The following is a 13589-nucleotide window of genomic DNA, read 5'->3' as shown; positions in this document are numbered from 1 at the left end:
GGAGACCAGCCCCTACACCGAAATCTTCCCATCTCTACCACCTCCTCCTCAGGATAAGAATGACTTGGATGTAGAGAAGATGAAGAGCACGCTGATCCTGTGTTACGGTTACGTAGCGCTCCACGCCCCAGAGGACCAGATCCTGTCCCGCATCGACTCAGACATCCTCCGCAGCATCAGTAAGCACTTCAACACCAAGGTAAGAAGCTAGGGCTTGGGGGAGACACTCACATGACTGCTCCACCACATCCCTTTAATAGAGCTAGTCCACAACGTTTCCACCCAAGAGGGAATCTCTGTCAGGAAGCCCTGGATGAAACCAACAGCCAGCATCTCTCAAATGTAAATAGTTCTTTAGATGTTGTCATCAGTCTCAATGGACCCATTTTGGCCTTCAGGGCACATAGTCACAAAGTTGGAGTGCTGATCTGGGATCAGTTTTAAATCATAATGAATAAGAGGGGGGGGCCTGACCCTAGATCAGCACTCTTACTCTGAGACTCTACAGGCCCAGGCCTTAATCAGCATAAAGATCGAAGAGTTAGTTTGGGTGTTACATTTGGCTGCCCATACTTATAGAGTACAGAGGCCGCCAGGGACCGACCTGTTAAAAGCCCCTACATGTCCTATAAAGAGGTGCGGCCAGTCAAATTAAACCCCACTCTCATCTCCAACCATCCATTTATCCCCCCATTGCAGAGAGGGAGAATAATGACTGAGCGATACCCGTTGCTGATCACCACACAGCACTGTGTTTTACCATCGACTTGTAATGCTTTCTCTTTCCTCAATGGCAGCGTTAGCTAGCCTAGTCAGAATAGCTGCAGTTTCACATTATTCCTGAAAATCTATTTTTGAACATTCTCTGTTGGCCCAGTGAGCATGCTTGGGTTGGCATGGTACCGAGTGACCTCACCGAGAAGAAGTTCTGTGAGCATGCTTGGGTTGGCATGGTACCGAGTGACCTCACCGAGAAGAAGTTCTGTGAGCATGCTTGGGTTGGCATGGTACCGAGTGACCTCACCGAGAAGAAGTTCTGTGAGCATGCTTAGGTTGGCATGGTACTGAGTGACCTCACCGAGAAGAAGTTCTGTGAGCATGCTTGGGTTGGCATGGTACTGAGTGACCTCACCGAGCAGAAGTTGTGATAAGGCTGATGGAGTTAAGACATGCTGGTCAGACAGAGGATCCATCCCAAATGGCACCCTATTCCCTACATAGTGCACTATATGGTGAATTTGGGATGTACATGGACAGTCGGTTAGGCTCACTGCTCACAATTACATACTGGTGGTTAGATCGTTAAAACCAACGATGGGTCATAATTGAGGCATTTGAAAGGTACATAAAACCACACAGCACAAACCACAGTGAAAGGAATGTGCGATTATATCAACCAGTTGGAGAAGTCACGCTACGTTGTAGTGTTTCAAATGTCTCACTCCTTTCATTCAGGAGGTCTCTGTCTCTCCATGGCTACCGATGAACCTGGTTCATATCCTCGGGTTCTTCTCCTGAAGTTGCGGGCCATATGCTTAGCATCACAATGACTGTCTGAATACTAGTTGTCTTGGTTAAATGAGTCCTGTTAAACTGCAGCCTTCAGGGGCCGCTGCCAATGTACACTATGACCTCCAGATGTCCACTTGAATTGGATCATGGGATTTTATGTTCGTGGTTAGGGTGGGTCATTGGACACACACACACACACACAAGGTGTTTAATGTTAAGAAGCCGAGTCTATATCCATCGAGTCGTTTGGGTTCCACACAGGGGCTCATTTAATTGGCTACGGCTAGTTGGCTAGCACTGTAACATTTGCTAACCTTTTTACTGCAATGTGGAAACAGAGGTTGAGTTCATCTGCATCTGTGAGACATTTAATGTATCGCTGTCCCATACCATGGTTAACCATCTAACCGGGGAACACTGTAGTCTCATAACATTTTCTTAATGAGGGGAAAGAGCATATTCTCTTCTCTTTAGGGGGATAGGATATATTCTCGTCTAGTAGCGTACACTTGTGGATTAAACTCCTTGTTGCTTTTATGTTGTGCAGGTTCTGGGAATTAAAATAGAGACCAAGGTACCGTGACTGGACCCTAATGAAGGATCCTCTGTCTCTCACTAAAACTCCTCTAACAATCTCTTCTCTCTAGAACGCTGCTGCTTCAACTTTCTGAACTTTTAGAAGTAAATGGCTCCAGTTGAAAGATCAGCACCACATGTAGTTATGATGGGAGGCAGTGTATTTGTTTGCCTGTGTTTCAGAAGTTCAGAACGTTTAGTGCTTTTGAATGTCCCACTAACATGGTCTGACACTATGGTGTTTCTGAATGCCCTCCATGTCCTACTAACATTGTCTGACACTATGGTGTTTCTAGGGCCTTGTGGTTTCCTCCTTCCCCTTTATGATCGAAGACACACACCAGCTCTTAGGTTGTGATGCCAAATCAGATGGTGGAATTTGATGTTCAAATTCTTTTTCCCCTTCCAGATCGCAAAGCTTACATTTCTGTCTGACATTTACAGTCTCCAAATCAAGGCAATACACCCTCTACTCTTTGATTGTTTAATTCATATTGACCTGTATCTACACATTGATTTTTAAGCCAACTGAAAAGTAGTCAAATTCATCTTCAGTATAATGTGACTTACCCAACCATAAGCTGTTGTTTCTTATGCCATTTTCTGAAACAGTTCTATTGTTGAGATGCTCTTATAAGTTTTTTATTATTTTTTTTATTTTTTATGGACCCCTGACATTTTCAACAGAATCTAAAAATCACTATGGTTGAAATCCTTGTTCCTGCTCTAGGCTATCCATCTATCTCTAGATGTTTTATGAATGGCATAGGGAACTTTAGAGTCATAGGGTAAGTGACTGTCTATGTATGCTTGAGGGCTGCACTATACAACTAATATGTGGTTGTCTTGCTCACGATGATGCGAACAAACTAAACCTCGGACTGCGATCGCCAATTGCCATGAACACAGTCTGAGGCTGTGTTTGTCTCTGTGTCCTTGTTTTTGTTGTGTTTGTGTCTGTCTCCGTGTGTGTGTGTGTGTACGCTGTACCCCCCCCCCGTCAGGACCTGACCATGAAGCTGAGTCTGATTCAGAGTGTGGGGCTCATAGCCAGGGCCATCAGCACCGTCGTACGTAATCAGGGCTACATGTTCGTCCGCAAGCAGGAACTCATGGGAGTCATGATGGTCAGTGTTTGTCATGTTTATGTGCTCTGTTATGTCGTTGTTAGGACAGTGTTATGTCGTTGTTAGGACAGTGTTATGTCGTTGTTAGGACAGTGTTATGTCGTTGTTAGGACAGTGTTATGTCGTTGTTAGGACAGTGTTATGTCGTTGTTAGGACAGTGTTATGTCGTTGTTAGGACAGTGTTATGTCGTCCTTATGATGGAGGGTTACATTAAATGTTACTGGATTTAGATCACACCAACTGTAAAACGTTGTTTATGACTGCCTATGACAGCTGTTATATCTTAGGCAGCTGTTAGAAAGGCTTTATGATGTAAGGGCTGCTACAGTCAAGTGGTTCTGATTGTGTTGACCCATCTCAATATCTTCATTTTGTTGAAGGATTTTATCAAGGCAGAACCCACGAATGCCATGCGGACTCCGGTTCGCCACCTTGTGATGACCACGTGTGCCAACCTCGTGTATCCTTTAATGCCCAGAGGTGTGCTCGTGGGTTGCATATTGGAACAGAGCCCAGAGATGTCTTGTTGACTGTCAGCCTGTCAGGAGCTTGTCAGTACCAGGTGTTTCATCTTCTTCTCTGGTTGTAAAAATCAGGGAACTTTCCCCAAACTCCCAGGTTTTCCAATAATTGTTGGATGATTCTGGATATTCCTTCCCTCCTGATTCCATGAATCTTCCAACCAGGATGTCTGGAAAACCTGGGCAGTTTTTGCAACCCTAGCCTCTACTGAGTGACATAGTTGGTCCTTGACCCCAGGTTGACCCCAGTAACCTGGAGCCGGCGCTGACGGAGAATGAGAACTTTGATATGCTGCGGACGTGTCTGAACGGTGTGTACGGCCTTCCCCCGGTGAACACTCCGGACAAGGACAGGGGAAAAGACGAGGAGGTGCTGGAGCCCCAACAGAGAGAGGTGAGAGCTGGAGCATCTCAATACCTCGTTGTGATTCTTCACCGTCAGTGGGTTACTGTAGTCAACAGGTGCACAAACCTGGAGGGGGAGCAAAATGAGAATTACTGTACATGTAGGTACATGAACCATTATTCATACAAATCAACCAATCCATATTGCAAACAACGTTTGTTCCTGATTTTAGTATAATTGATCTTGACCTGAGTGCAATCAAACCATTGCATCGAGGACATTTCAAAGTCAGTGGATTGGCATAGGGTGAGTCACAAGCCATGTGACTAAAGCAGGAAGTGAATTATTATGTATCCTGTTATAGAGAAACCTTAGTTATGTTCAACTTTAGGACACACATGAACAACCTCAAGTATACATATACTGTATGCACAGACCTTCTCTCTGTGTGTAGACATACAGTCATCTCAACATAAACCTGCACTTTGTTCCTTCACACTCATTTTTGTGAAAGAATGAAACAGGGTGTTCGCGGGTCCTTAAAAGAATCTTAATGTATTAATTTATCTGATTTGAAGACCTTAAGTCTAAGAATACCTTGAATTCAGTTTAAGTCTCTTAAATAATGTGACTGAGATGACTACACTGTTTTACAATGTGCTTCTGTGTAATTGTTGCTACTGTGACAAAACGGCAATATTAAATAACAATCGAACCGCACTTTCAAGATGTTAGGTGTGTTGGGAGAGAGAAGGTAGCCTATACAATCAGACAACAACCCGATCTGGGATGATAAACAGACTTCGTCCTTCTTACCTAATCCATTTTGCTTATGTTGGTGATGAGGCTACACAACGTTCCTGCAGATTGTTTTGGTTGTAAAAACATTTTTTTCTCAACAGTAATGTGCATTAATCTGCTTCCTGAAATGAAAGTATCTGCCCTGTTTCGCTGCCGGCTCTCGCTCCTTCTCCCCCCTTTACACACGGAGTGAAGGGAGAGATGCCTTCTGATAAGAGCATACTGACAGTTGAGCAACATTTTAGAAATATAATTGTGGGAAAGACACAGCTGTTTTAAAACAACTACTGTTACTGTTAAGAGTAGAATCTCAACCTTGTGTCTACGGTAAAAATAATTTCTGTCAAGATGGAGGAAATGACACCACTTTACAAACGGATGATGAGCCAGTGGAACGGAGAGGGGCGTACCATCTGGGGTGAATACAATGGAACATTTTTGTAGGATGTTACATTTACTGTTAGATCAATTGCATGTAACCAAAAGGTTTCTGGTTTCAATATCTGACTCGACAAGGTGAAAAATCTGAGCAAGGCACCTCAACCCTAATTAGCTCCAGGGGTGCCTCACTACTATGGCTGACCCTTTAAAGCCAACACATTTCACTGCACCCATCTGGTGTATGTGACAATACATTATATTTATTTATTTGTATCATTATGTAGCATAAAGCCTAGGACAATATACACAAACATGCAGGCAAATAAATCAAACTAATATTTGATTATTCTGGATCCTATTTTGTTATTGCACATCAGAATAACTATCATGCATTCCCTGAACACGTGAGATGTCTATAATAATGTCTGTCTTTGCACTGGATAAAGTCAGTCTTAGAGCCTTCCCTCTCAGCTACCTTGCTTCAAAGTACCACCGTTTGATCCTGGATTCACTGAATGAGTTATTTTATTAGACTTTTTGGTTGTAGGCTAATGTTCTAGTCGTATCCCATAATTATTATTGGATAATACCTCCAGGAGACCTACTGGGTGTGTGGACTTTTGTTCCAGCCCCAGTCTAACACGTCAGATTCTACAAATCAGCTGCTTAACAGGACCTTGTTAATCTGACTCAGTGCTGAATCAAACGCCTGCACACCCAGTGACCTGGTTCTCCAGGTGGAGAGTTGACCACGTGTTTATACACTTACTGTGCTGTATTTTTGACTTAAAGGATTTGTTCACAGTGGTATGTTGGTGATGTTATGAAGTATCATTGTAGCAGGAATAGGTATCGAAGCCTTAGTTTGATCTAGCTAATGATCAGCCCATTGGGCCAACCTAAACAAATGCAGATGGGCGACCCCATGCTTCAGTCATCTATAGCCTAGCAGCCCAGGAATCATCAACTAGATTCAGACGCAGGCTAATTAAAACAACAACAAAAAATATTCCTTTTTTTATTGAGCGGATGGAACATAATGACTAATAATTTGTAGACTACAAATTGACCACAAGAACCCCAAACAGATATGTTTGACTAAAACATAATCATTTCAAACCTTGCTTACATTTGTGTACGATCACGTGTCTCTCTCTGTGTGGGAATGCTTGGGAACAGTCTTTAATTCAACTTCATGGAACCAGCAGATACCCTGACAGTGGAGATGGTAAAGCTTCTATCTACTGCTTTTCCCACAGGCGTTATACAAAGACACCTTCAATGCTCTTCAGGAGTTGTTGAGGAATATTCTTGCAAGAGACCTGAGTCCAGACGGACTTCAGAGTGTATTCAAGGTAAGTTGGTGATAAGAAGTAGACGCTTAAATGTTGACTTATTTATACCTTGATCTTGAACTCCACTTTGACCCTGTCTTTGGTTGTCCTCAGCACATTGAGGAGTGGTTGAGTTCTGTTCAGGGTCATGAGAGGGAGAGGGCGATGATCACCACCTCTCACATCCTAGAGTTCTACTTCAACAACCTCCACGTCAAAGTGAGTCAGAGAAACTTCTGCAAACCCTTCTTTCTCAGGTATATTTGGACCGTACTAGCTGAAGCCTTACTAGCTGAAGCCTTACTAGCTGAAGCCTTACTAGCTGAAGCCTTACTAGCTGAAGCCTTACTAGCTGAAGCCTTACTAGCTGAAGCCTTACTAGCTGAAGCCTTACTAGCTGAAGCCTTACTAGCTGAAGCCTTACTAGCTGAAGAGCTGAAGCCTTACTAGCTGAAGCCTTACTAGCTGAAGCCTTACTAGCTGAAGCCTTACTAGCTGAAGCCTTACTAGCTGAAGCCTTACTAGCTGAAGCCTTACTAGCTGAAGCCTTACTAGCTGAAGCCTTACTAGCTGAAGCCTTACTAGCTGAAGCCTTACTAGCTGAAGCCTTACTAGCTGAAGCCTTACTAGCTGAAGCCTTACTAGCTGAAGCCTTACTAGCTGAAGCCTTACTAGCTGAGTTCTGTAGACATGAACTAACAGCAAATAGCTGCGTTTGTGTTCTTCAAAACGTTGCCATAATGTTCAGCCATAATGTTCAGTAGTGTATCTTATGAGCTGACCGATGTTTGCAGTGGTTCTAAAGGCCCATTTGGAAGAAATATGGGGCTTGTGGTACCAGCACCACAAAATACTGAAGGACTCCTGGAGAACAGTAGTAGTTGATAAAAGTGCTTCTTTATTGTTAAAAGGATTCTTGGGGATTTTTGCAATGAGGCCATTTATTTACTTTCCCAGACTCTGATGAACAGGTGAACTGAACTAAAGTCTATGGGTATCTGCTAGCAGCAGCCTTGTAGATACCAATATACTTTGTCATTGCGCTAAAGCTAGTTAGCATTGGCTTGCGAAACAACTTCTAATTTCCTTAATACTGGACACAGAGTGATAAAAATGGTATCCACAAGTGGGGGAAGTAGATACAGGGCCTCACATACAGGGCCTCACATACAGGGCCTCACATACAGGGCCTCATACAGGGCCTCATACAGGGCCTCATACAGGGCCTCATTGCGCTAAAGCTAGTTAGCTAGTTAGCAGTGCCTCACAGGGCAGGGCCTCACATACAGGGCCTCACATACAGGGCCTCACATACAGGGCCTCAGGGCATACAGGGCCTCACATACAGGGCCTCACATACAGGGCCTCACACATACAGGGCCTCACATACAGGGCCTCACATACAGGGCCTCACATACAGGGCCTCACATACAGGGCCTCATACAGGGCCTCATACAGGGCCTCACATACAGGGCCTCACATACAGGGCCTCACATACAGGGCCTCACATACAGGGCCTCACATACAGGGCCTCACAGGGCCTCATACAGGGCCTCACATACAGGGCCTCACATACAGGGCCTCACATACAGGGCCTCACATACAGGGCCTCACATACAGGGCCTCACATACAGGGCCTCACATACAGGGCCTCACATACAGGGCCTCACATACAGGGCCTCACATACAGGGCCTCACATACAGGGCCTCACATACAGGGCCTCACATACAGGGCCTCACATACAGGGCCTCACATACAGGGCCTCACATACAGGGCCTCACATACAGGGCCTCACATACAGGGCCTCACATACAGGGCCTCACATACAGGGCCTCACATACAGGGCCTCACATACAGGGCCTCACATACAGGGCCTCACATACAGGGCCTCACATACAGGGCCTCACATACAGGGCCTCACATACAGGGCCTCACATACAGGGCCTCACATACAGGGCCTCACATACAGGGCCTCACATACAGGGCCTCACATACAGGGCCTCACATACAGGGCCTCACATACAGGGCCTCACATACAGGGCCTCACATACAGGGCCTCACATACAGGGCCTCACATACAGGGCCTCACATACAGGGCCTCACATACAGGGCCTCACATACAGGGCCTCACATACAGGGCCTCATACAGGGCCTCATACAGGGCCTCACACAGGGCCTCATACAGGGCCTCACATACAGGGCCTCACATACAGGGCCTCACATACAGGGCCTCACATACAGGGCCTCACATACAGGGCCTCACATACAGGGCCTCACATACAGGGCCTCACATACAGGGCCTCACATACAGGGCCTCACATACAGGGCCTCATACAGGGCCTCACATACAGGGCCTCATACAGGGCCTCATACAGGGCCTCATACAGGGCCTCACATACAGGGCCTCATACAGGGCCTCATTGCCAAAATCCTGAAGGATCCCTTTAAACGTGGAACCAACCCATAGCCTTAATCTGGGTGTTCTGTCTTTGTAGAACATGGTAACCTTCCACAACCTGGGTTCTCTCCTGGGCCGCCTGGCCCCCCGATGCACCGACCCCAACCCCCTGGTCCGCAGGGCAGCCATCGACTGCATCTACACCCTGCTCTACATCCAGCTACGCTATGAAGGTAACACACACACACACTGTCTCTGATTCAGGACACCTTGTTTTGTTTAGTTTCCTATTCTCTGGTGACCAGCTTAACTCCCCCAGCGACCAGCTTAACTCCCCCAGCGACCAGCTTAACTCCCCCAGCGACCAGCTTAACTCCCCCAGCGACCAGCTTAACTCCCCCAGCGACCAGCTTAACTCCCCCAGCGACCAATACAGCCCATTTGTGAGCCCCTTTAATACAGGAAACTCTGGTTCCTCCCAAAGGGCACCCTATTCCCTATATAGGGCCCATAAGGCTCTGGTCAAAAGGAGTTTACTATATAGCGAATGGGCTGCTATTTGGGAAGCACACCTCTGTGTGGCATTCCGCTGGGAGGGAGATTGCAGTGTGTGGAGCTCAGCTGCAGCTGGTCTCATTGTCTCCCTGCCCTGGCGCTAGGCTTCTCTCTGGACTATAAAGACGACTCTGTGGAGAGACTGATCACACTGAGGGAGAACATGGACAACCCAGACCACTCTGTCCTCTACAAGACGTGCTCCGAGCTGGCCAAGGTGAGGATAGGAGAATACAGCATTACATAGTCAAACATATTTACACATGTTTCACCTTGGGTTTCAAAATTCTGGTCAACTCTTTCTGGAAAACCTGAGAATTTAGGGAAAGTTACTGGATTTTTGCAACTCTGCTTTCATAATGTGTGTCTTTATTTTGTCTGTCTTTTCCCCTCATCTGTGTAGATCATCAGTAAGCGTCTGCCCCAGCAGCAGCTCAACACTCTGATCTTCATGTTAATTGAGGGGCTGGTGGACTCTCAATCTAACTGCTCCAGAGCCTCCAGTGTTCTACTCAACACCCTGCTGAAGAACAGAGGAGCTGGACTACAAGACCTGGTTGGCTCTCACACTCACTGGCTCTCACACTCACTGGCTCTCACACTCACTGGCTCTCTCACACACGTTCACCCCCTCTAAATGATCTGTGTGTGTCAGGTATCAGAGATGCTGGAGGTGCTTCACATCCGTCTGCAGATGATCAGTGAGGAGCAGGTGAAGGTGTCTGTGGCCCAGTCCATCCTCATCCTTGCTACACAGCACCTCCAGACTGTCATCAACACACTCATATCCTACCCCCTGCCCTTCGACAGGTGAGAACCATCTCTCTCTTCCTCTCCTCCCTCCCTCCATCTCCTACCCCCTACCCTTCAACAGGTGAGAACCATCTCTCTCTTCCTCTCCTCCCTCCCTCCATCTCCTACCCCCTACCCTTCAACAGGTGAGAACCATCTCTCTCTTCCTCTCCCTCCCTCCCTCCATCTCCTACCCCCTGCCCTTCAACAGGTGAGAACCATCTCTCTCTTCCTCTCCTCCTCTCCCTCCATCTCCCACTACCCTTCAACAGGTGAGAACCATCTCTCTTTCCCTCCATCTCCTCCCCTCCATCTCCTACCCCTACCCTTCGACAGGTGAGAACAATCTCCTACCCCCTACCCTTCAACAGGTGAGAACCATCTTCTCTCCCTCCCATCTCCTACCCCCTACCCTTTGACAGGTGAGAACCATCTCTCTCTCCATCTCCTACCCCCCTGCTACCCTTCAACAGGTGAAAACCATCTCTCTTCCTCTCCTCCCTCCATCTCCTACCCCCTACCCTTCAACAGGTGAGAACCATCTCTCTCTTCCTCTCCTCCCTCCCTCCATCTCCTACCCCCTACCCTTCAACAGGTGAGAACCATCTCTCTCTTCCTCTCCTCCCTCCATCTCCTACCCCCTGCCCTTCAACAGGTGAGAACCATCTCCTACCCCCTACCCTTTGACAGGTGAGAACCTTCTCTCCCTCCCATCTCCTACCCCCTACCCTTTGACAGGTGAGAACCATCTCTCTCTCCATCTCCTACCCCCTACCCTTCAACAGGTGAAAACCATCTCTCTTCCTCTCCTCCCTCCATCTCCTACCCCCTAACAGGTGAGAACCATCTCTACCCTTCAACAGGTGAGAACCATCTCTCTCTTCCTCTCCTCCCTCCCTCCATCTCCTACCCCCTGCCCTTCAACAGGTGAGAACCATCTCTCTCTTCCTCTCCTCCCTCCCTCCATCTCCTACCCCCTGCCCTTCAACAGGTGAGAACCATCTCTCTCTTCCTCTCCTCCCTCCCTCCATCTCCTACCCCCTACCCTTCGACAGGTGAGAACCTTCTCTCCCTCCCATCTCCTACCACCTGCCCTTCGAGAGGTGAGAACCAGCTCTCTCTCCCTCTTCTATCTCCCCTCTGTTCAACAAGGAAGATTCCTCTGTTTTTGTTTCTCCATTTGACAAGTGACAGCTCTCTCCTCCTGTCCTTCTCCTTTCCAAAAGTCAACTCCCTTTCTCCCTGCTTCATTTGATGTGTTAATTCTCTTGCTCTCACACACACACACACACACACACACACACACACACGAGTGAGACTCCATGAATCTTCCAACCAGTATTTCTGGAGAACTGATGGATTTGGGGAATGTTTGACATTTTGCAACCCTGTGTTTAGTAGCAGAGAATGTTTTCACTGCCTCCCATTCAAAGTGAGCCCTACCCCTCATGGTCACTTCTCCCTGTGTGATCCCCAGTTGGAGCTGTGAGATGTGGATTGCCCTGGGGGCAGACAGTAAACTGACCTCTCAGATCATGGAGATGCTGATGGATAAGCTCAACATCATGGTGCCCTACGTGGACAAGAAGGAGTCCATGATGAGAGGAGGCCTCACCAAGGTGGCCACCAGTCACCCTCTAGCTGTGAGTAGCAGGTTGTAGAGTGCTATGATGAGACTGTAGATATCTGGGTAGTGGTGTTTTGCTCAGTATATTTGTATCAAATGTACAAGTCTGAGCAATCATTTTCTATGCTATTCTATTGTGTCAGATGACCTGTGCCCTGAAGGAGATGATGCTGAACGGGCAGAGCCAGGAGGCGGTGGTGTCCCTGTTCCCCCAGCTCTTCAGCTCCCTGCTGGTCCGCCTGGGCTCCAGCGTGGGGGTCACACTACCCAAAGACATCAACAGCTCCGGAACACACAGGAAGAGCCCCACCAAAGTGTCCGCCGGCTTCGACGTGTGCGGGTGGGTTAGGAGACGACATACACTAGCTAGCACATACTGTATCATAAGACACATGGGCTGGAGTGCAGGGACACTTCATTAGATTATCTGGAGAGACACGCGACATACTCTATGAAGTTCAGTACAGGTAATGACAGTATCTGTTTCACTGATCATAGTTACCATACAATGTGAAGAAAAATGTAGTTATTTTTATTCAAGGTTTAACTCCTTTGTCTGTGTGTTCCTGGGTCTGCAGGGTAGCGGTGGAGGCGCTGCGGATCCTCCTGGCCCGGGCCCAGCTGGACCATGTAGTTAAACCCCTGGACCAGGAGGGGGCCTGGGACAAGATGAAGGACCCCCAGCAGCACATCACCGGGGTCACCCTCCTCGCCAGGTACACCCTGACCCTGGCTTCATGTCCACATCCTGGTTCAACCCTAACTCTTTCTTCATGATATGTACAGTATAGCTACCCTATATGCTGTACCAGTTAGTGTGAGCGGTGTGTTGTTGTTTTCAGGGCCGTGGCCAAACACGCAGGCCCTCGTCTCCCGGCCATAGTGGAGTGTCTGTGCCCCTGTCTCAACAACATCTACGAGTGTCAGAGGGTCACTATCACAGCCTTCTTCTCTGAGGTGAGCCAAGCCCAGGGCCCACTGTTGTAGGTCTGTAAGGTGAGCCAAGCCCAGGGCCCACTGTTGTAGGTCTGTAAGGTGAGCCAAGCCCAGGGCCCACTGGCCCACTGTTGTTGTAGGTCTGTAAGGTGAGCCAAGCCCAGGGCCCACTGTTGTAGGTCTGTAAGGTGAGCCAAGCCCAGGGCCCACTGTTGTAGGTCTGTAAGGTGAGCCAAGCCCAGGGCCCACTGTTGTAGGTCTGTAAGGTGCCAAGCCCAGCCCACTGTTGTAGCTGTAAGGTGAGCCAGGGCCCACTGTTGTAGGTCTGTAAGGTGAGCTGTAAGCCCCCAGGGCCCACTGTTGTAGGTCTGTAAGGTGAGCCAAGCCCAGGGCCCACTGTTGTAGGTCTGTAAGGTGAGCCAAGCCCAGGGCCCACTGTTGTAGGTCTGTAAGGTGAGCCAAGCCCAGGGCCCACTGTTGTAGGTCTGTAAGGTGAGCCAAGCCCAGGGCCCACTGTTGTAGGTCTGTAAGGTGAGCCAAGCCCAGGGCCCACTGTTGTAGGTCTGTAAGGTGAGCCAAGCCCAGGGCCCACTGTTGTAGGTCTGTAAGGTGAGCCAAGCCCAGGGCCCACTGTTGTAGGTCTGTAAGGTGAGCCAAGCCCAGGGCCCACTGTTGTAGGT

General features: G+C 48.0%; 1 protein-coding gene across 4 annotated transcripts in view; it reads left to right on the top strand.

Moving 5' to 3' along the window:
• Positions 1-13589, top strand: part of mroh1 (maestro heat-like repeat family member 1) — a 42820-nt gene that overhangs the window by 17704 nt on the left and 11527 nt on the right. For 3 of the 4 annotated variants that reach the window (XM_046334873.1, XM_046334874.1, XM_046334872.1), the window contains exons 22-36: positions 53-199; positions 2060-2086; positions 3093-3215; positions 3598-3677; positions 3988-4132; positions 6526-6621; positions 6715-6819; positions 9097-9232; positions 9659-9771; positions 9958-10110; positions 10210-10364; positions 11824-11989; positions 12117-12313; positions 12552-12689; positions 12816-12930. In XM_046334873.1, coding sequence (XP_046190829.1) covers positions 53-199; positions 2060-2086; positions 3093-3215; positions 3598-3677; positions 3988-4132; positions 6526-6621; positions 6715-6819; positions 9097-9232; positions 9659-9771; positions 9958-10110; positions 10210-10364; positions 11824-11989; positions 12117-12313; positions 12552-12689; positions 12816-12930 — 1896 coding nt within the window. The remainder of the gene's footprint in view (positions 1-52; positions 200-2059; positions 2087-3092; positions 3216-3597; positions 3678-3987; positions 4133-6525; positions 6622-6714; positions 6820-9096; positions 9233-9658; positions 9772-9957; positions 10111-10209; positions 10365-11823; positions 11990-12116; positions 12314-12551; positions 12690-12815; positions 12931-13589) is intronic. The other variant, XM_046334875.1, reaches the window with a different exon arrangement.

The sequence above is a fragment of the Oncorhynchus gorbuscha genome, unplaced genomic scaffold, assembly GCF_021184085.1.
Source record: "Oncorhynchus gorbuscha isolate QuinsamMale2020 ecotype Even-year unplaced genomic scaffold, OgorEven_v1.0 Un_scaffold_617, whole genome shotgun sequence".
Classification (NCBI taxonomy): Eukaryota; Metazoa; Chordata; class Actinopteri; order Salmoniformes; family Salmonidae; genus Oncorhynchus; species Oncorhynchus gorbuscha.
This window is presented reverse-complemented; position numbering and strand designations above follow the sequence as displayed.